This window comes from Brienomyrus brachyistius, chromosome 17 (assembly GCF_023856365.1).
Source record: "Brienomyrus brachyistius isolate T26 chromosome 17, BBRACH_0.4, whole genome shotgun sequence".
Lineage (NCBI taxonomy): Eukaryota > Metazoa > Chordata > Actinopteri > Osteoglossiformes > Mormyridae > Brienomyrus > Brienomyrus brachyistius.
The window spans coordinates 1,807,937-1,828,959 of record NC_064549.1 but is presented as its reverse complement, the minus strand read 5'-3'; the positions used below and the strand labels follow the sequence as shown (position 1 = coordinate 1,828,959).

Sequence of the window (21,023 nt, the reverse complement as noted above, 5' to 3'; positions counted from 1 at the left end):
CCTGCTTCTGTAACTGTGCTGTCGCACTCAGACGCATACCCGACGCACTGAACCCCCCCACACAGGTGCTGTACATGAAGAACCTCACTCTGGAGCTGGGACAAAACTACACAGTGAAGTGGAGCACACTCCCTCTGGTGGAGAGGTTCGACTGCCACCCTGATGACAGTTCCAACGAGGAAAACTGTAAGGCCAGGGGCTGCATCTGGGAGGTGAGTCGGAGCCTTCACCATGGAAACCCACCTTGCCATAGGCATCCATCTTTTCACCCAAGCACTGAATTAAGCTACTTAGTGTTACTCCAAAAGTTTATCCAGTTAGGGTGGATCAGGTTTGTCAATGTTACTCAAAGACCATATCATTTTGCGGTACATTGGGTTTCTCAATGTTACTCAAAGACCATATCATGTTGGGCTACATTGGGTTTCTCAGTGTTACTCAAAGACCATATCATGTTGGGGTACAATGGGTTTCTCAATGTTACTCAAAGACCATATCATGTTGGGGTACAATGGGTTTCTCAATGTTACTCAAAGACCATATCATGTTGGGGTACATTGGGTTTCTCAATGTTACTCAAAGACCATATCATGTTGGGGTACAATGGGTTTGTCAATGTTACTCAAAGACCATATCATGTTGGGGTACATTGGGTTTCTCAATGTTACTCAAAGACCATATCATGTTGGGATACATTGGGTTTCTCAATATTACTTAAAAAGCACGTCCTCTTTATATTTAGCCAACCAACACTACTCGCGTTCCTTGGTGCTTCTACCCCGCGGACTACGGCTACGCTGTGCTCAAAGTTGAGAACATCACCACTGGCTTGAGGGTGGACATCCAACGTGACCCCAAGCTGCAAAGCCGACAACCAGGATCCCCTGACATTGACAAACTTAGAGTGGACATTAACTACCTGAGTGGTACCATGCTGCAATTTAAGGTTTTGTATTTCTATAGTTTTCTAGTAAACATACACAAGTCACCATGTTGGTGCCTCAGTTCTGGTTGCAAAGACACACTTGCTAATAGTTAACTGTATGGCTGCATTAGATTTCAGGAAACCAGCTCTTCTTGTCATCCATATATAGATCTATGACCCTGTTACGAAACGCTTTGAGGTGCCTGTCCCACTCGACATACCACCCACACCTGAGATGGATGCCAACAAGAGACTGTATGAAGTGAGCGTGGCACAGCAACCCTTTGGGATCAAGGTCACCCGGAAGAGCACGGGGACTGTGATGTGAGTTGTGACACACCAGGTCGTCACAATGTCTATTAGCAAGTGATAGTGAATAAGTGCAGCGGCCAGCAGCTTCCAGTGGCTCAGAAGGTTGGGTTGGGTTAATCTGCTGTCCCATTTTCCCATTCACAGATGGGACTCCAGTCTCCCTGGATTCACCTTCTCTGAGCTCTTCATTCAGATCTCCACACGCCTTCCGTCCAAATATATCTATGGCTTTGGAGAGACCGAGCACACCAGCTATCTTCATGACCTCAACTGGAACACTTGGGGCATGTTCTCCAAAGATCAGCCGCCGGGGGTACGCTTCTATTCACCCTACATTTTGACTCCTTCTTATCCATTCAACCCCTATGTCCTTCAAATCATTCCTTCAGGTGTCTGAAGTCTTCTTCTTCCTGCTCCTCTCCTTGCTCTCTGGCACTTCTTTCATTCCAACTCCGGAATAAGGTGTCCCTTGAGGCATTCACCCCGAGCCCCGCCTCTTCTCATTTTCCCCTCTGGGCCCTCACGCCACACACTGTACAGCTCAAATACCATTTTCCGTTGTGTCTTCTCATAATCCCGTGTCCGCATTCCATAATCCTCCCATTACACTCCCACCTCACCAGTTCCTCGAGACCCTTAAATCCGGTTCTGCTCTGTGTCTTCTTACCAGGCTATGTGACCATGCTCATTTACAGAACTATTTTTATGTTAAAGAAACACACACACACAGTACAATAGGAAACGATTCAAAATACCTCCAAAAAAAAGTAAAAAAAATTAAATGGGGCATATGTCACTACAGGAGATTGAAGTTTAAACTGCCCTGAACCACAGTGGTGCAGCATGTCCTGGGAAGGTCTGCTTCATGTCGTGTGGAGTGTGAAGCTCCCTGAAGAGTGCCATCCAAATTGTACTGTCAGTAGATGTCACCTCCCATCAGTACACAAACTCCTGACCATCTTCCCCCAACCCAAAGACCTTCTGCCTGCTCTTCACCCCAGAAGGACCCCCCCCCCCTTCACAAAAACAGAAAAGACCTTCAGTACTTAAACTCTCAGTCCCCCCCACGGTTTTCTAACTCATTTTTTCTCCCCAAACTTACAGTACAAGGTGAACTCCTATGGTGTACACCCATTCTACATGGGATTGGAGAACACAAGCCACGCACATGGGGTTCTCCTGCTCAACAGCAATGCTATGGGTGAGCTCCCCCCCCATCTTCCCTGCTCTCCTTCCATTCTAGCAGTTATGGAGAGGAGATCTCTGTAGAAGGACTTCTACAAGCAAGCTGTTTCTATCTCCACGGTTGATATCATTCTGAATGATGTTATAGCTGCACCGTATTTAGCTCTGACGTCTGTACTGATGTGAATTAGCCCTGACCGGCTGTCCTTTTGTCCACATGTACCTTCATGTCAGACGTGACCCTTCAGCCGACGCCCGCGCTAACGTACCGCACCATTGGTGGCATCCTGGACTTCTTCATGGTCTTCGGTCCTAGACCGGAGATGGTGGTGCAGCAGTACACAGCAGTAAGCACCCTGTTTCACCTATGTGTGTGTGCGTGTGCATGTGTGGAAGCTATCTGCCAGTCAGGTCATGCTAAGACCAGCCTTGATGCTACATTTGCAGCGGTAGTATTTTGTAGTATTTACAGAGAAAACAAAGCATGGATGAGATTCACCCCTGTCGAAGTCTAATGGCATGACACTTTCTAAGCATTCTGAGACCAGTCCCACAAGAAGTTGGATCTCTCGAGTCCTGGCCTGGATAGCAAGGGACTGGCTGCATCTATAGACTCCTCCCCAGAATACCAGTGGGCTGCATGGATCTATGGACTCACAGGCTCATTCGAATTTTTCCATTTTTCAACAGTTGATTGGCCGTCCAGTTCTGCCAGCCTATTGGTCACTTGGATTCCAGCTCTGTCGCTATGGATACGAAAATACCACTGAGATTGAGAACCTATACAATGAGATGCGGGATGCTCGCATTCCCTACGTAAGCACCTGGCACCTGTCTGTAACTGGGTAGTAAATGTAAATGGATATCCAGGACTGATACTCACATACCAAAGCGTGACCTTTGGCCACTGTCTCGTTCAGGATGTCCAGTATGCAGATATTGACTACATGGAGAGGCAAATGGACTTCACCCTGAGTGAAGACTTCAAGGATCTACCTGCTCTCGTGGACCGCATGAGAAAAGATGGCATGAGGTTCATCCCTATCCTGGTAGGTGCTCAGGCTTACCTTGGAAGCATTGATATCCTCCATCGCCTGGAGGAAATCACAGCAGGCGACCTCCACACATTTGTATTTTCTTTCACAGCACATCATGGTTAAGCTGCAGGTTTTCCATCATGTGCTCAGAAGCCATTATGTTTATCTAACTGAGATCCCCAGCACCCTCTACCCTCTATGGCTTGAACATGTCACTGGACCGTTTCCGAGATCTCTAAATGGCTTGTCTTCTTTAGGACCCTGCCATTGCGGGTAACGAGACGGACTACACCTCCTTCACCAGTGGAGTAAAGGAAAACGTTTTCATCAAATGGCCTGATAGTGACGAGATCATGTGGGGAAAGGTAAACTCAACCGAGAAATGATTGACATACTGTACTTATAAAATCCATCCATCCATCCATCCATCCATTTACAAACCACTTATCCTTCTGGGTTGCGGGGGGGTCCGGAGCCTATCCCGGAAGCAATGGGCACGAGGCAGGGAACAACCCAGGATGGGGGGCCAGCCCATACTTATAAAATGATAAATGATAATAATAACCAGAGAAACTGCATTCTAGGTGTGGCCTGACCTCCCCGGTGTCATAGTTAATGAGTCTTTGGATTGGGATACTCAAGTGGAGGTATAGTGTCTCTCTTCGACCATCATACATAATACCCACCTTTCGCTTCAGAGTGTTCTGAAACAGAAGCATCTTCCCTCGGTTTGTCTCCGCAGATATACAGGGCCTACACCGCCTTCCCAGACTTCTTCCGCAGCCAAACAATCGAATGGTGGTACAGAGAGATCAATGATTACTACAACAATACCTTGAAGTTCGACGGCTTGTGGATCGTAGGTTCTTTCTCCAGCTTGCGCTGCGTTCTTGGCCTGTGTGCCTCATTTGTGCACATAAGGATGTTTTTAATTGTAATGAAATATCTATTTACGCACACAATTCCAAATCAAACATGAGAAAAACAGCACCGTGCATCCATTACATTGTTAGCAGTGCTATATAACGAGCAAGATTAATGGCAACAACATAACACATATGCCAGGTCACAGAATGAGCTTCAAGCATGACATTCCAGCAGAATCACAGCACAACCAGGACTACCTTTCATTTCCTTTGAAGGACATGAATGAGCCAGTGAGCTTCGTCCATGGGACAGTGGGTGGAAAATGTCCAGGACCTGCGATCTACGACAATCCGCCCTACATGCCAGGTTAGGACACCCATCGCACCTTCAGCCATTTGTTTTTGCAGCTCGTTGAGAAATTTTGCTCCTCAAAAAGATGTTTTATTTCTCCTGGGAAGTGGAAATTTCATTTTTATCTTACTAATATGAAATACCTCTGTTTCAATGGGGGATTCATAAAATCATTGCTGACCAGAGCAAGTGGAGGGGATGAGTGGGAAGAATTCAAACCACGTTTCATAAAAAAGTACCTTAATAAAAAAATTCATTATTTATATTCTGCCTTTGAATTTATCAAATATTTGTAGGCTAGCTGAAGGCATAGGATAGGCTACCTACTGAGACCTTTGCAATTTTGTCCTGAGGTGTTCAGAGTTTGGTTAATATGAGACAAACGTAAGAGCCTGCAGAGAGGTATGTTTTAGATCCAACATGCCTTCAGATCCTCAGGATAAATATTTGTGATTTTGTTTTATATCGGGGAGGCATCAAACTAGAGCAGCAGAGCTGCAACTTGAGAAATAGTCTTAAACTTTTACAACCCACTGGCATACGACTAATTTACGACGCACTTCCATGCCATATCTCTCAGCCCTGGAGTCGAAACACATGGGTCTCAACCACAAGACCTTGTGCATGAACAGTATGCAGTATCTGCCTGATGGCACACCTGTCAAACATTATGACGTTCACAGTCTCTATGGATGGTCCCAGGCAAAACCCACTTATGAGTGAGTACAGGCTGATTACCCAATGTTATATCAACCCAGTGCTGTAGAGCTATCTGTATGACTACCAAGTGCTATGAATACGCAGGGCTATCGCTATTGTTACCAAGTGTTGTTAATTCATAGACTTGTCGCTACCGAGTGTTTTGAATATTTAGAGTACTGGTTTTTGCTTATAATCAACCAAATCTTACTTTTGTATTATTTTCTTCTCTCATCAGTGCCTTGTTGAACATCACGAAAAAGAGAGGAGTGGTGATTTCCCGGTCCACGTATCCCTCCAGTGGGAAATGGGTGGGCCACTGGTTAGGAGACAACACCGCTAGCTGGGACCAGCTCTACAAATCAGTCATTGGTAGGTGGAGATCTGACATGGGGGTGTCTCACCGTCCGTGCCATTTTTGTTTAATGGCTTCCCGTTCATGTTCGTTTTCGTCATGCTACACCGCTCACTTAAAAAGAGAAAGTTTCACGATCAGAATGTCGAAGCACTGTCATTATTTTTTCAGACATACCCCTACCCATGTACCCCTACCCATGATGCTTTTCTCCTTTTTTTACACCACCCAGGCATGATGGAGTTCAGTTTATTTGGCATCTCATATGTAAGCTCCTATTCAATTACTGTCTCCAACAATCAACCAATTGCAGTGCACCATTGAGTCATGTGACTGATAAAATGAAACGGCTGCTCTTGCAGACTGGAGCAGACATCTGCGGCTTCTTCAAGGAAGCCGAATATGAGATGTGTCTCCGCTGGATGGAGCTGGGTGCTTTCTACCCATACTCTCGCAACCACAACGGCAAGGGCAACCGAGTGAGTTTTAACAGCCCCGCCTTCCCGGTGGCGTGTGAATCTTGTCCCGTACAAACAGCTGTCATTTGTCTTCATCTCCATATGACTCAACCCTGGGCTTGTGGGTCAGACCGTGAGGTCAGTGTCTGGCTCTGTGGGTTAGGACGCTGTCAATCAGAAGGTCGCTGGTTCAAATCCCAGGGTTAGCAGTGCAGATTGACCGCTGGGCCCTTGAACGAAGCCCTTATCCCCCAGTCTCTCCAGAAACTCCCTGACCCTGTTTTCTCAAACAAATATACATCACTTTCAATGAAAATCCCCTGCTAAATGCATAAAATGTAAGAAGGAGAGAGATTATAGCAAGTTTAAATAGAGTAACCCTGCTACTCCGCGACTGTTGGTTGTCAGGTATTTGTTTAAAATTTGACCTTTGAGGACTGTTGGGACACATCTAAAATCCAATAAGCACAACAGTGGGGATCGATGCAGCGTTACTAAATTTCCTCGTTGAAATACGACATGACCACATTGCTGAAGGGAGGTGCATGCAAAATTGAATTCTCAAGGTTACCCCCCCCCCCACACACACACCTCTGCCCCCTTTCGCTTCCCATAAAGCCATAATGTCTTGCAAATAGATGTTTAAACTGCGGGAAAATGAAGCGAATGTTCAACCATAAGACGACGGCGGTGTTGCCTGGGGCTGAAGGAGAGTGGTTCAGGGTCACTTATTACACGGCTCGGTCGCTGTTTATTTCTGACATGTTCGACTAGCCCAGGAGCGACGAGAGGGGGGGGGGACCAGAGGGAACAAGCTAGAGGTCAGTGCTAGAGGCCGGGACAGTGTCCACTCATTAATGAGGCCCTTTGATATCTGTTTACCCTCAGCACCCTGAGCCAAAGTTCCGCCAATTCCCCCATGCTCGTGTTCACATGCAGCCGCCCCTCTGAACGATCGGTTTAGTGCGAGGACCTGGAGAGTCCAAACGACCTGGAGGGGGATTGAGAGTGAGGTGGCGGATGAGGGAGGGGATATGGGGGGACAGGGCGGAGAGGCTGGGCTCCCTTAGGCCGCGGTGTGGTGGCCTGGTGCTCTGGGAGAGATCTGCGCATATGGCGCAAAAGCAAGAACGTGCGATAATTGTTACCCCTGCAGGGGCGCTGTAAAGGAGAGGGAGGTTAGAATGATTGAAGGACAGTAATTTGAAACATAATTGGATTGATCTGGGTTGGGGGCCCAGTATAATTTGCTTTCATGGGGCCCAAAATCTGTAGCGACGTCCCTGTACTCCTGCACTTTGTCTTATTTTTACACAGTTTGTCTCTTTCTAACTTCAATAATAGTTGTTTATGTCTTTTGTATATTATTTACTTCGTATTTGAATTGCATCAGCTTTGGAAATCACCAACATAATCTTGTTGTTTGCTACACAATGATAGCATAGCCTTTGAATCTCCAACAGTATCACAACGAGGTCACTGCCAGCAACGCAGTATTCCTCCTGAACTTGGGGAATGTTCCGGAACCATTTTCGAGACTGTTGTTTGGGGAGATGTGCACACCCTCTTTTAAAAGTGCGGTGTGTGGAACAGGCATATGCACACACACACACACACACACGCACACACACACACACACACCCTGTCTTTGACACACTTCCTCATTCCTGCTGCCCAACATCGATCGCCGGGGCCGCTGTTAATTTCAGCACAGTATTGATATCTGAAGGCAAATGGAGGCTTTCAAAGGTCCCCGCGACTCCAGTCAAAGAGCGAGAAAAGGGTTTTCTCTGCTGGAGCCCATGAAGAATAAAAAAGACACATAAAAACGGAGAACAAAAACCTCGGAAAGATCTTAGCACAATTTTCAACTTTGCTTTTTATTTTTAACAAAAAAGTGAGGAAATTGTTTATATGTCAAAGTTTATACAGTGAGAGCAATAATAATGCTAATTAGAACATATATAGTCTTATAGCTTTAATAATAATACTTCGCGCATAGAGCAGAAGAGGAGATACCTCAGGACAGTGTACTTGAACTCTTGATGATCAGCCGTTTATTGCCATAAAAAGGTCATGTTTTAATCGCTTGCTGTATGGTTTACATGCTTCCTGCTCAGTCTCGCCCTGTGGCTCCTGAGTGGCACGTCTGTGGAATCTGTGGAACTATAGCTCGCTGTGGGGGAAAAAGTGGCCAACAGAAACGTTTCCTGGGTGATAGCGCTCCGCGAGGGAAGGCAGAGGAAACACTGTTATTCGGCGTTTGCCAGTGCTGTTGGCGAGGGCTGTGAATCTGACGCAACGTCAGTGTCAGTGACGCCGAGGCCGTCTGTCATTTACAGAGGCAGGACCCAGTGGCTTGGAATTCCAGCTTTACCAATTCCTCACGTCGCATCCTGACGATCCGCTACACGCTTCTGCCCTATCTGTACACGCTCATGTTCGAGGCTCACAGCCAGGGCAGCACGGTCATCCGGCCCCTACTACACGAGTGAGTATGTGCACAACCACAGCCCAACACCCAGATAACGTCTCAGACCTGTAGAGATTCAGGACGACATTGGTGTACAACTTTTGATGGACTACTCTGGTCCAGAGGCCCACAGGATTTGTCACATTTGTTTTCGGGTTCTGCCTAACTTCAGCATGTAACTGGAGTTCTCTAGGACCTGGGGGAGTAAGCAAGGTAATTCCACCTGTACCGGCCCTGTGTTGGCTTATGGGGGCTAACTGATGGGTTAGCAGGTGCTAACCGTAAGCGGCTCCATCTGGGATGTTTCCCTTAACGTGGCTTTCTCCTTCCTTTCTTTTTCTTCCGACTAATCCTCTGTCTATCCCTTCTTCACTTTCGCCCTTCTGATTACTTTTTTTTTTTATACGTCCTTAATCTTTTTTTTTGTTTCTTTTCTGTGCTGTTTTTTTGCTCAGGTTTATTCTGCTCACGTTATGTCTCCTCTCATTTCTATTCCTTGTTGAGTTCTCTCTCTCTCCAGTACTCCCCCCAATCTGTCACTTTTCATGCCCCGTGTGGTGCTGTTGTCCATGTGGTTTTTAACTGAGGGGCATACCACTGACAATGGGAGGGGGTTTTCCTTACACCCAGGTTTGTGGAAGAGAGGACTACCTGGAGCATCGACAGACAGTTCCTGTGGGGCCCCGCACTGCTGATCACCCCCGTCATGGATCCGGTATGGATCGCGCTGTCACCACTCATGACAGATGTTTTCTCTCGTTCATAAATTTTCTCACGTTCTGCGCGAAGGGTGGTCAAGGTAATAACCAAGAACTTTTTCTTTCTCTCTCCTTCCCAGGGTGTCACTGAAGTTACCGGCTACATACCAGATGCACGTTGGTATGACTTTTACACGGTGAGCGACCTGCATTTTCCGATGAAGCCTGAGCATTGTTTCAGTGATCTTCCCCAATGGACAGGTCCCATGTCTTCTGAAGGTGGGTGTGGCCCTGAGGTGAGATTTGTGCAGTGGACTTACTTTTGTCCCCGCTGCCTCCCCAAGGCGAAGTACATCGAGGACCGACGCAAGTATGTGACCTTGCAAGCCCCAAATGACCACATCAACCTCCATGTGCGGGGCGGCTACATCCTTCCCTGGCAGGATGCAGCGATGAACACCCAGCTAAGGTAACTCTGCCCGTCGCACGGCCCCCTCTTCTGGAAGTTCCCCGGCTGGCGTCTTGGCGGCAGCATCTACGCAGCGGCCCGTGTGATCGTCAGCACTCAGATCAGATCAGTGCCACAGTTCCATTGTCATAAGTCTGCAGGTGAAATTAGCGAGATCCCACGGCTACGCGATGGGCGGCAGCCAGACCGGGTGGTGGGTGATTATCTCCCCCCGCCACCAGCCCGCCTGCCTGCACGTGTGTCATTATCAGCGCGGCAGACAGACACCTGAGCGATAGGTGTTCATTTTTGTGCCACCCGTCTCCCGAAGCACGGGCTTGACCTGATGCCAGCTTCCCAACATGCATATTAATATCCATCCCCTCAGCCTCCAGCTCAGTCTCGGTGTGTCAGTCGGCAGGTAAAAATCCTCCAAGAAGTGTGGCCACTGTGTTCCATGTCTCTTCTCCTTCATCACCCCCCCCCCCGGACACATACACACCCCCATGCAGCCGCCAAAACCCCCTGGGACTCATCGTCGCTCTGGACGACAACGGATCCGCTGAGGGATCGTTCTTCTGGGATGATGGGGAGGGCATCGGTGAGTCATTCAGCTCACCCCGCATGGGGGGGGGGGGGGGGGGGGGGGTGAGGGCAGTGATTTGAAGTACCAGGCGTCGTGGGCCATCAAAAGGTAGAAAAGTTCAAAAGGCCGCTTTCAGAGAAGCGCTTCCCTCTGAAAACGATATTTATATCGGTCGCGATTGAATTAATGGGAGGCAACTGTTTAAGGAACATTCGTCGTCAGAAAAGAATCTTGTCACTCAGTCCCCGGTGTCCACATCTCTCTCTCTCTCTCTCTCTCCTTGGCTCCCTCCCTGTCTCTCTCTCTCTCTTTCTCCTTGGCTCCTTCCCTCCTTCTCTCTATCTCTGTCTCACTCACTCTCTGACAGACACCTACAAAGAAGGAAAGTACCTGCTGACGAATTTCACTGCCAGCCAGGTATGTTACATCATGCTGACATCACTTTCCACAAACAGCGAGAAAAAAGAAAGGCTGTTTATTTCCATTTATTCCAACATCTGGGGGGGGGGGGGGTTCCCTGGGATGGGGGTATTAATCAGGACCCTGTCTGCTGCCAGTGGGGAGTCTCCCTCTGTTTGTCGCAAAGTGATGCAGCTTGTCAGTTTTTAATTTATTTATTCGGCAAATGGATGGATTCCTTGTAGAATAAACATACGGTGGCCATGTGTGGCTCTGCTGCACCATCTTGACCCTCCCCTGTGAATATCTGCGTGTGCATTCACCCCACCTGTGAGAGGAGGGGGGGCGGTGGCTGTCAAACAGCAGGCTGATGTGCCCCCCCCGGTTTTAGAAAAAGCTGAAGAACAACATAATACACAAAGACCTGGCTGACGTGGACCGGCTGCATCTGGACACGCTGAGGGTGTGGGGAGCCGGAACCAACCCGGTTACGGGGGTCACCGTCCAGCGTGGTGAGGGGCTACCTGAAGACCTGCCCAACACAAGCTTCAGCTATGATGTGGATGTACAGGTGAGGAGGCCATTTTGGACCTTTCTGGGGGGGGGGCCTTGGTTCCCAGGACTTTAGCTAGTCCTATCATGTGACACCAGAGCGGGGCCATCTTAAAAGAAGGCCTAGGGTCTATGTCCCAGAGGCTAAGTCCTAAAATCCCGAGCATTAATAAGATGTAATCAAGTGGCTGTGTCATTCTGCAGTCTGCGTGCGGCGGATGTGAAAGCCATCAATGGCACATCCAGAGTGACCTGCCCCCCAGGCTGTCTGCCGAACTGTGAGACTGCAGTGACGTTGCCTCTGACTGGTTTTAGGGTGGTATTTAACGAGCAGTAATATTGACAGTCCAAACACATGCAGTTAAGGAAGTGTTCCTCAACCCGTTCCTCGGGGACGCTCAGACAGTCCACATTTCTGCTCCCTCCCAGCTCCCAAGACACCTGTCCTATGTTCTTGATTTGCTGGGAACTGGGACCAAATAAAAATGCGAACTGTCTGGGGTCCTCTAGGACCGGGTTGAGAAACACTTAAGGAAATTTATTATTGTCACTCTTATTCTTAAGGTAATTTATCTCTTAACTTCTCATCATGTATGGTGGTTTGTGTGTCCTATGGACCGGAGCCTCATCCGCGGGGCCCTTTGCTGCCCCTTTCCCCTCCGTGAGCCTCGGCAGGATGGCTGGATATATCAATGATGTCTGTGGCAGCATTTTATGCGGTTTAATTCCGGCCATCAGTCATCGACAATGTCCTCATACTGTATATGTGCATCAAGTCGCTGATGTGCCAGGATTTGGTCCGGTTTACAGCACAAAGCCTACCGCCGGAGATGACAAAGACCCGCGGAAGCAGGAAAAGCCGGATCTCTAAGTGACCCCTGACAGGCACAGCCGCCTGTCCATTCTCATTCTTCCTTCGGTTTTGTTTTCCAGGAACTCAAGATCGATATAAAAGACAGATCTATCTTTGTGGATGAAAACATTACCATCACATGGAGGACGGGTATTTAACCGGAACCCCATGCAGGCGAGCCGCATGCATCATACAGAAGAAAACTAAATGTTCAGAAAGTGCTCAGAGATGTTCAGAGATGTTCTACATGACAGATTAATGAATGGCGGCCATTTCGCTGAGGATATTTTGTATATGTGATATGGTCAGTTTGATGAAAACATTACGTTGGAGTATTTGTATCTGTTGCATGTTTTAATGATATATTAATATTGAACTAAACAATAATAAACCAGGACCATTGTTTTCCAGTCCCACGACAAAGATTTGGACATGAATACCTGTCTGTCACTTTGTCCAAAGGGTGAGATTCCTGCCCCATTAGATGCCAACATAATGATGCAATTGCCAATTATTCATACAGGTGTAACTATAATGGTACGAATAGCAATAGGGAATTTAATTGATTTCCGCTCTAATTGGCATTGGTTGGGGGATGGGCCAGTGGAGGAAAACACTGCAGCGAGGCGCTAATGAGAAGGCGAATCCGGGGCCCTCCAGGTGACGTCTCTGGGAGTCAGTACCAGCGGTTTGGCCCCTTGTTGCTCGTCCTGCTAATGACTGTTATGTTGTCCACCCCGAGCGATGCAGGTGTGATGTTTCAGGGGCCGACCGTACTCCCCCCCCTCCCCCCCCCTCCCCCCCTTCCAGATGGTGCGCAAATACATTTTATCAGCAGATCCAGTGACGGCCACGTAAATCGCACATCCGTCTGAGTGCAGTCACAGCTTATGTGGATGCACGCTTCACAAACAGGTCATGCCCCCTAAGGTCAAAGGTCAAGGGTCGCTGCCCTGTAACACAGGGTTTGGTAATGGGTCACTGCTCCATACACAAGGCATATTTATAGGTGAAAAGGTCAACCACAGCTGAAAGGGCGTTATACAGTGCTCAGAAAAATACGTTTAAGATAAGCCCCAGCGTATAATCCCAAAATACAGACCCCCTCTAAGCCTTTTTCCCGAAAGGTTCATGCATACAGGGGAAAATCCACATGTCATCGGTGTGTGTCTATATTACCTTCTGGAAGTATCCGTGGAAAGAGATAGCATTGTGATTTCGGTCAGCTGAAGTGCTCTGCGCCTGGGATACCATCTCGCCTTCTGGCGCTGTGCCCGGTGCGGAAGTGGAGGAGCTGGGATGTCAGGGAAGATGTTACTGTCCAGAAACATACCGCTACTCAGTGTACTAATTTACAGCTGCTATAAACCTCTGACACAGAGCGTGTAACAGCAAACAACTGCGAGTAGGGTGGGGGGGGTGAGGGGGGGCGGGGGGGAAGAGTTACACTTGGGTAGTTACTGCCATATACTCACAGAGCAGGCTACATGTAGTTTAACTGAAAAATCAGCTGTCTCTGGCAGGGATATGCAGTACTCAGCAGTACTCAGCAGTACTCAGCAGTACATTCAGCAGTACATTCTGCTTTTGTAAAGTAAAGTTTTGTACTTGATCAGAATCTTCTGTTAGGGAAGTACTCATCTCTACACCAGTACTTTTTTCATCAATTGAAGTACTCATGGAAGCCCTATTCCAGTACTTTTTGTATCAGTAAAGTACTCATGGGAGTGTTTCATGAGTACTGTCTTCATCAGTAAAGTACTGATAGCGCTACCTATAAGAGCAGTCTGTACCTTTTGAGCCCTGTAACAGGCATATACCCGACCGGGGCTGTGAACACGGCAGGTAACACAGTAAGGCCTTGCTGTCTTCCCATTCCTATAGTCTGCTGTGACGTTTCCAGGGACCCCACTGTCATGTTCTGTCACGCACACGTTCATGTCTGTGCTGCAGTGTTCATCAAACTGCACCAGGCTTACCCTGCCATGAGACAGCTTACTGTGGAGACAAAGGAAAGCAAGCAGGAGAGAGAGAGAGATAGAGGGAGGGAGAGAGAGAGAGAGAGAGACAGCTGTAGGGTAATGAAGTACTCTGGTGATGTCAGCAGGTATGCAGGGCAAATAATCGCCTTTCTCGCAGTCCTCCGCATTCCATCGCATTACCTTGGCTCTCACCTGTGCAATTCGCTTATCACACGCGATGCCCTTCACAGCAATAACGTGGCCACACCCAAACGCAGCTTCACCCAGAACATTCTGGAAGGATCTGACTTTTTCATCTTGACACAGTGCAGCCTGTTCATTTCACACCTCAGGACCCATCCGGACCAGTCATGTCTTTTGTTTTTTCCATTTCTTCTTTTATTCATTCGTGCTCGTCTCTCAGAAGTTTGTTTTTACAGCCTCTAGGAAGCAGTTTTACTACAACCGGAAACCTGGCCAAACCTTTCAGATGCTGGATGAGCCGAACCTTAACTTGTACTTGACCTTTTTATTGAGGTGTGTGTGTGTGTGTACAGAGACACCGCGGCTATGCCACGAGCAGCGTGCAGACCACCACCCAGCTGAGCTATTCTGGGATCAGAATGGAGATTCTGAAGAAACACTGTCAGAATGGGGGCGTGTGGGAAGAGCCGTAAGCAGCCTGAAAATAGAGAAGTTGAAGGGGGAGTTTATACATCCAGGAAAACACTGCTATTCCATCGACGTTCATGTCAGGACCATTTGGTTCCACAATAAAAAGCATCACATGGACCCGGGGTGGCTGTACCCCAACCTCGTCATCACCTCCACCTCACCTGTGACCTGTGACATGCAGGTGGGGGGGGGGGGGGGTGGAGTCACCATCAGCCCTCCCTCAGAGACCGAACCACAAACAGTTCACCAACAATCCGCCTCTTGTGTGACACACACACATTCACAGGCACATACCTGCTACTATGATTTGTTGCAATTTTTTCCTTTTTTGGTGAAATCAGTTATTTGGTTTTTGTTGAATTATTTTTATAGATTTCAGATTTCAGCCGCCAGTTAACAGATGGCTGTGTCTGTATGGTAGTCAGTCATACAGCTGGATGTACAGTTGGAGTATTTTAATTGGCTTAATTAAGGTGCATCCTGAACCAGAATGCATGAAAGTCTTGAAGTTTCTCATGCAGACGCGTTGCGAACATTAAACGGCTTTATGTTCTTCTTCTAACAGTAATCATGTTACTCAGTCCTGATTCTTTACACAATATTCAGCAGCGAGGAGATATACAAAAATCTCCCTAAATGTTAACTCCACCACTTGTGTTCCTATCAGTTATTACATATTCTGTAGCATTCACATATTATTAATAAATGCATTTGAAAAAAAGGAACTTTATATTAAAAAAATCCTCCCTTATTTCAGTACTTCTGCGTTCTCACGTCAGTACCCCGTGGATGACCAGCTCCCATTAAACCCAGTATACCCTGGACCTAGTAAATCTGTGGAGGTCTGTATGACATGACAGCTTCCCAAAAATACCACACTTGCATAATCTTAGAGGCTGGTCCATTAAAGACTGGCCGATGTAAACCGGTATTTAAATAAGCAATTGAGGAAGTCGATTTTCGGGTCAGTCGATCTGCTGATCCTCCTTTTATGTGAGAGTTGCGGCTCCATTAAGAGAATAAAGCGGATGCGAGGCAAGGGGGGGTGTCCTCCAGCCGCCGCCTCGTTAATTGCTCACTGTGCATTTGGGTTCAGATCCGTTTCATGTTTAATTCACGCAGGATTGAGGGGGACGCCGCTGACTGCGACGGCGATCGCGGCCGTGTGAGTGGGGGTCTGCCGGGCCGGGCGTCCGGAGAAGTCGGGGACTGGGGCGGCTGCGCTTAATCCGTCGGAAATTTTACATTTCTATGAAAACCGGTCATTTAAACCGGCGGTGATTGATTTTATTTAAATACAAGCGCAGAGACACGGGCTGCTAGTTTTTGGCTGTGCTGGTTAATTTCATAACCAGGACTAATGGTTCTTTACCCCCTAATGATAACGACGCAGATAACGGTGCCGGTCAAATGGTACTGAATTGTGTTTCACGGGACATTAAGCACGGAGGATGAAATATGGCATTTTGGCTGCTTCTAAAATGCTGTTTTCTGTCAGTTTTTTTTTGTTTTTTTGTTTTTTTAAATTTTTTTAAAACTTTTGAAAGGAGATAACAGTTGTCCAGTGGAGAGTCATAACATCTGCTGAAGAGTCTGACCACCCTGCAGTAGCTGTCATTAACGCAGATCTTAAGTGTGTGTGTGTGTGTGTGTGTGTGTGTGTGTGTGTGTGTGTGTGTGTGTGTGTGTGTGTGTGTGTGTGTGTGTGTGTGTGTGTGTGTGTGTGTGTGTGTGGATTATGTTTATTTTACATTTTGGGGACCAAATGTTCCCCACAATGTAATTAAAAAAAATATTTTTATGTTGTGGGGACCATATTTCAGGTCCCCACAGCAATTTCTGAATGCAATTATAAAACCAAGAATACCAAAAGTCTAGTATTTTGTTTGGTTACTTATGGTTAAGGTCAGGGCTGGGTGGGGGTTCAGGTCATCATGTTGTGATTAGAGTCCCCACAAAGATATAATTACAAACCTGTGTGTGTGTGTGTGGCTGTACACGCGGGAGGCTGAACACTGAGACACGAACGGAGTTGGACACGCGATCCCACGCTGTCTGTGCAGGGCGGATCGGCAGCTTCGGGGTGGGAGGATCCAGGGACTGCCAGCACAGGCTGACCGTAATCACTCAGCATTTGTCATCTCTGCGGGGAAATGGCCACGTAATTGTTGGGGTTGGGGGGGGGGGGGGATCCTTCTGCACTGACGGTGAATCGGGAGGGGGCTGTTTCTAGCCATAGTACACCCTTCACGTGCTTCTGAGGAGCAGACTGGCAGGGAGGAGGACCAGCAGAGTTAAAATAGCACTAAATGGAAATCCTCTCCCAATTAAACAGGGTTTGGTGAGAAACAGCAGCCACATCCCAAGCAAACAAGCATAGGTCTTATTTGCCTTATTTCTTTTCATTTACTTGTTTATACACGACTCCAGTGGGAGTGTTTCCAGTGAAATGCTAGAGAGGACTCGCCTGCTCGCCGTTACGTATTACAGGTCAAAGGCAGCAATCAGCAATTTATTAAGTACGTGCTAAACCGCAGCTCAGTGGATCTGCACACCCTCCCGCGTCTGTGCTTGAGCCCCTCCTTAAGGCTCTAAGCGTGCGCTGCGGGGCAGGCCAGCCTCACCCAGGCTACTGATACACAGGCGGTGTGATTACTCACTGCCACGGCCGGCCCTCGTTAGTAATTCCCAGAAGAACTCTCTGTGAACTGAAGCACAAACGTCTCTAAGACAGCCTGTCATTCAGCCGCGCAACACAGCTCGTGCCCCGTTATTAGAATAAACGCACGTCTGAATATTCATATTCAGTTTCTATTTATGGGGCACTTTACACATTCCGATGGAAAAGGGTGATGTGCAATGTCAGCTTTTGGGATTTCTGCAGTCGCAGTTTTGTCTCTGATCCATTATACGATTCGTCAAAAAAGCAAAGATAAGATCGAAGTTTACTAATGTTAGAGGAGGCTACTCTCGGAATGACAGGGGCATACAAGTATAGCAAAATATGATTTAGTTAGGGGGGAAATACAGCATAGAATAACATAAGTAAAGGTGGACAATAAATATGTAAAGTAACAATAATAAAAATCTAAACTTAAAAACTAAATATGGATTGTGGGGATTTGATTCAGTATTAAAATGGCAGGACTTCAGGCTTTTAACATCAATTAACAACTATTATGTTAGACCTTTACGGGAAATTAGGGTCCGTTTTTGTCTGGCTGGATCCAGTCTGACCCGGAGCATCTTTAGATGTTTAAGCACAAACATTTTCCGACAATTTTCTCATTTAATTGTTAATAGGATGTATCTTGACGTAATATTCAGTCGTGTCTTAGGTGTCAGATAATATCTTGCTCTCTTTATGTCGCCTTTCCATACAAACAGCCTAAATTATGATAATAATAATAATAAAAAATCAGCTCAAACTTCACAGTTCATGCATTCAAGGAAGCAAATATTAAAAGCGAACATTTGAATTAGTCATTACTTGATGCAAAGCGACGTGACTTTTGTTGGTAATGTGCTTCTGTGTCTCTCAAATTACTGTGGAATGAGAGAATGAATCCAAGTGCACGTTCAGCCCTGAATGCTGATGACAATTACAAGCGTATGTAATATAAACAGATGAAGTCAGTCTTCACTTTTAAATTATTTCATGTACTGAGAAAACAATGCATTACCTCTCTGGAACACTAATGACCAGGCAAATAGATTTCTCAGCTTAGGACAAATATAAAACTTGACATCATGATCTTCACGGAGCCGTGTCGCCACCACGTTTCTGTACCGACCCACTGGCGGCCCCCACCCGCTCCGAGGCAGCTCCGAGTGACCCTCTTTAGGGGGGGCGCCTTTTGGCTGGGTCGGTTAGGCATGTTTCTGGTGCCCTTCTGGTGCAGTGCGTGGGAGTGTGACCCTGCTGTGTCTTCAGGGTGCAGTTGCGCATGCAGTGGAACAGGGAGCACTGCTAAGCTTCGGAGATGTATTTCATGGAAGTGAGGCTGGATTTATACAGGAAAACAGAGCTGGACGCCGCTGGTGTAAGAGGTAGGTGGGGGAATGTTCTAGAATCCAGAAAGGGATGAGCGTAAGGGATGGCAGGAGGCGCTGGGCTGTTCTTCCAGACCAGGCTGGTGCTGGATCTGCTCCATCACCAGGGTTTGGGCTGCCTTGTGCTGCACCACTTTAGAACCTCTTGAGAAGCTCACATGTTATGGCTCTGCAGAGCAGGTCATGAAGTACATCTGAAAGTCTTAAGAGGGGGCAGGGGCTGGGGCAGCGCTTGGTCTGAGTGATAATGATGTTGTGACTGGCTGAACTCCCTCACCTACCTCACGCTGTGTCTGTTCCTCTCAAACCTCCACAGTGGCACCTCTGAAAGGTCTCAATCATGGCTGACCCCAACAGAACACTGGGCCACGAGCTTCTCCACAACCCCCAGAAGCAGCAAATTAGCAGCTCAGGTATGCTGAGGAAAATATCAACTTTAAGAGACAAGTTCCAGTGGAGACTTCTGTACAGCAGTCGTTAACACGGCTATCCCCGTTCTCCCCGCTATCCTGCTATCCCCATATGTTAATGCTAAGCGCCAGTAGCATCGGGGATTAATTTCCATTTAACATATTAATGCAACATTTTACTCTCAATACTTCTTTTAAACGTGGCAATTTTAGCTTCACTACAGTTTAGCAGAGTTTTTTTTTTTTACAGCTATAAAACTAATTTCACGATAAAAAATGTCAACTCACATCTGCAAGTAATGAAAACAATTTTTATCGTTAAGGGGTCAAAGGTTAACCAATTAAAAGTAACTGTCAAAACTTGGAATCTTACTTCTGCGCTTTGAGCAATGAGGCAAAGTCTCAGAAGCTTATTGCATTATTCAATGTGTATGGCTTACCCCGCCCTCCCCCCCGATTCCCTCCTAAGCAAACACGCATCAAAGAATTAAATACCTTAATTATGCAGCGTCTATGCAAATAAGGAGCAGAAACCGACGGGGGGTGAATTTAACTAATGTTTTGTCCCTCAAGAGAAAATTACAGTGGAGTAGGACAAAAACTTCTTCAGTCAGAAGGTGGTTGGTCAGTCACTGCTGTCAATCATTCTTCTTAATCACTGGCAACCAATAAATGGAAGGCTTGTAATTAAAGGGCAGGTGTATTCCGAAAACTTTTGGAAACTGGTTTTGTGCCTCTTGAGGCGAGGGGGGAAGTGGACAGGAAACTCACATTGACTTCAAGTGATAAAGAAGCAGAACGATGGTCATCATCTGGAAGTTTTCTGATGGCTGACATTTGCACTCAGGTCACCAAACAGAAAAAGTGGGACCTTCACCTGAGCTGCCTGGTGACGTGTCGGTATCTGTTTCGCCAAAGCTCTTAATAAAATGACAAACAGCTCTCTCGGTCCCTCCTCCACTGGTTCTGATTGGCCAGTCAGTCCATGGTTAATACACAAAGGGGCCCAATCCTGTGTGACCCCCGAGGAAGCCTGCCGCTGGTCCAGCGGACCATGCCTGAGATATTTCACCCCCAGAGCAGCTGAATAATAATTCATCTTGTACGTTCCTTGGGGATCATAAATAAATCAGGGCTGCGAGGTTATCGCTGACATGTATATGTGTGTTTATGCTTAACACGCGGCTTTAATCGCCCATGACCGCACAAGCTCAGGATCGCGCGATTACACCAGCACGGGAAATCGGCGAGGAGTGAACTGGGAGCATAATTAACGCCGTGGAGAGGAGAGAGAGAGAGTGGAAATCGCCGCGGCGACGCAGCGGCCATCTTCCCCAAGCTTGCTGAATTATTCAGGAAGCATTCTATCTGACATCCAGTCCTGAATAACAGAATTAGAAATCAATGCCAGCTGCTTGGTGTTTGAATTTATTTATTTTTTTGATGGGGGGGGGTGGTGGGGGCAATACCTCACTAGTAAGTGCCTCAGCATAACCAGCAGGGGGTTTAACATTATCTCTCCTGACAAATGTTCCTTGTTCCGATCAACTGTCCAGCAGGCTGCACCTTCCTGCATCCGAGCGCCAGCTTGGGATCCCTGTGCCCCGTTAGTTGCTTATGCATTTATGCAGAGGGCACTAGTGTCTGGGGCCTGGCGCAAGATAAGCAGATACTCCACCGGGCTGCGCTCTAAACCAGCCACCGAAATGTCCTCCAGAAATCCCAG

General features: G+C 47.3%; 1 protein-coding gene across 10 annotated transcripts in view; it reads left to right on the top strand.

Moving 5' to 3' along the window:
• si (sucrase-isomaltase (alpha-glucosidase)) overlaps positions 1-12,635 on the top strand; it is a 37,706-nt gene extending 25,071 nt beyond the window's left edge. For all 10 annotated transcript variants that reach the window (XM_048981896.1, XM_048981889.1, XM_048981894.1 and 7 more), the window contains 24 exons: positions 66-212; positions 743-946; positions 1,095-1,249; positions 1,382-1,550; positions 2,342-2,438; positions 2,657-2,769; positions 3,113-3,238; positions 3,343-3,471; positions 3,717-3,824; positions 4,044-4,106; positions 4,202-4,318; positions 4,602-4,692; positions 5,258-5,396; positions 5,615-5,748; positions 5,964-5,998; positions 6,094-6,210; positions 8,532-8,680; positions 9,293-9,377; positions 9,501-9,557; positions 9,705-9,829; positions 10,321-10,409; positions 10,762-10,811; positions 11,185-11,364; positions 12,279-12,635. In XM_048981896.1, coding sequence (XP_048837853.1) covers positions 66-212; positions 743-946; positions 1,095-1,249; positions 1,382-1,550; positions 2,342-2,438; positions 2,657-2,769; positions 3,113-3,238; positions 3,343-3,471; positions 3,717-3,824; positions 4,044-4,106; positions 4,202-4,318; positions 4,602-4,692; positions 5,258-5,396; positions 5,615-5,748; positions 5,964-5,998; positions 6,094-6,210; positions 8,532-8,680; positions 9,293-9,377; positions 9,501-9,557; positions 9,705-9,829; positions 10,321-10,409; positions 10,762-10,811; positions 11,185-11,364; positions 12,279-12,356 — 2,757 coding nt within the window. In that variant the 3' untranslated portion in view covers positions 12,357-12,635. The remainder of the gene's footprint in view (positions 1-65; positions 213-742; positions 947-1,094; positions 1,250-1,381; positions 1,551-2,341; positions 2,439-2,656; positions 2,770-3,112; positions 3,239-3,342; positions 3,472-3,716; positions 3,825-4,043; positions 4,107-4,201; positions 4,319-4,601; positions 4,693-5,257; positions 5,397-5,614; positions 5,749-5,963; positions 5,999-6,093; positions 6,211-8,531; positions 8,681-9,292; positions 9,378-9,500; positions 9,558-9,704; positions 9,830-10,320; positions 10,410-10,761; positions 10,812-11,184; positions 11,365-12,278) is intronic.
• Positions 12,636-21,023: the final 8,388 nt, after the last annotated feature.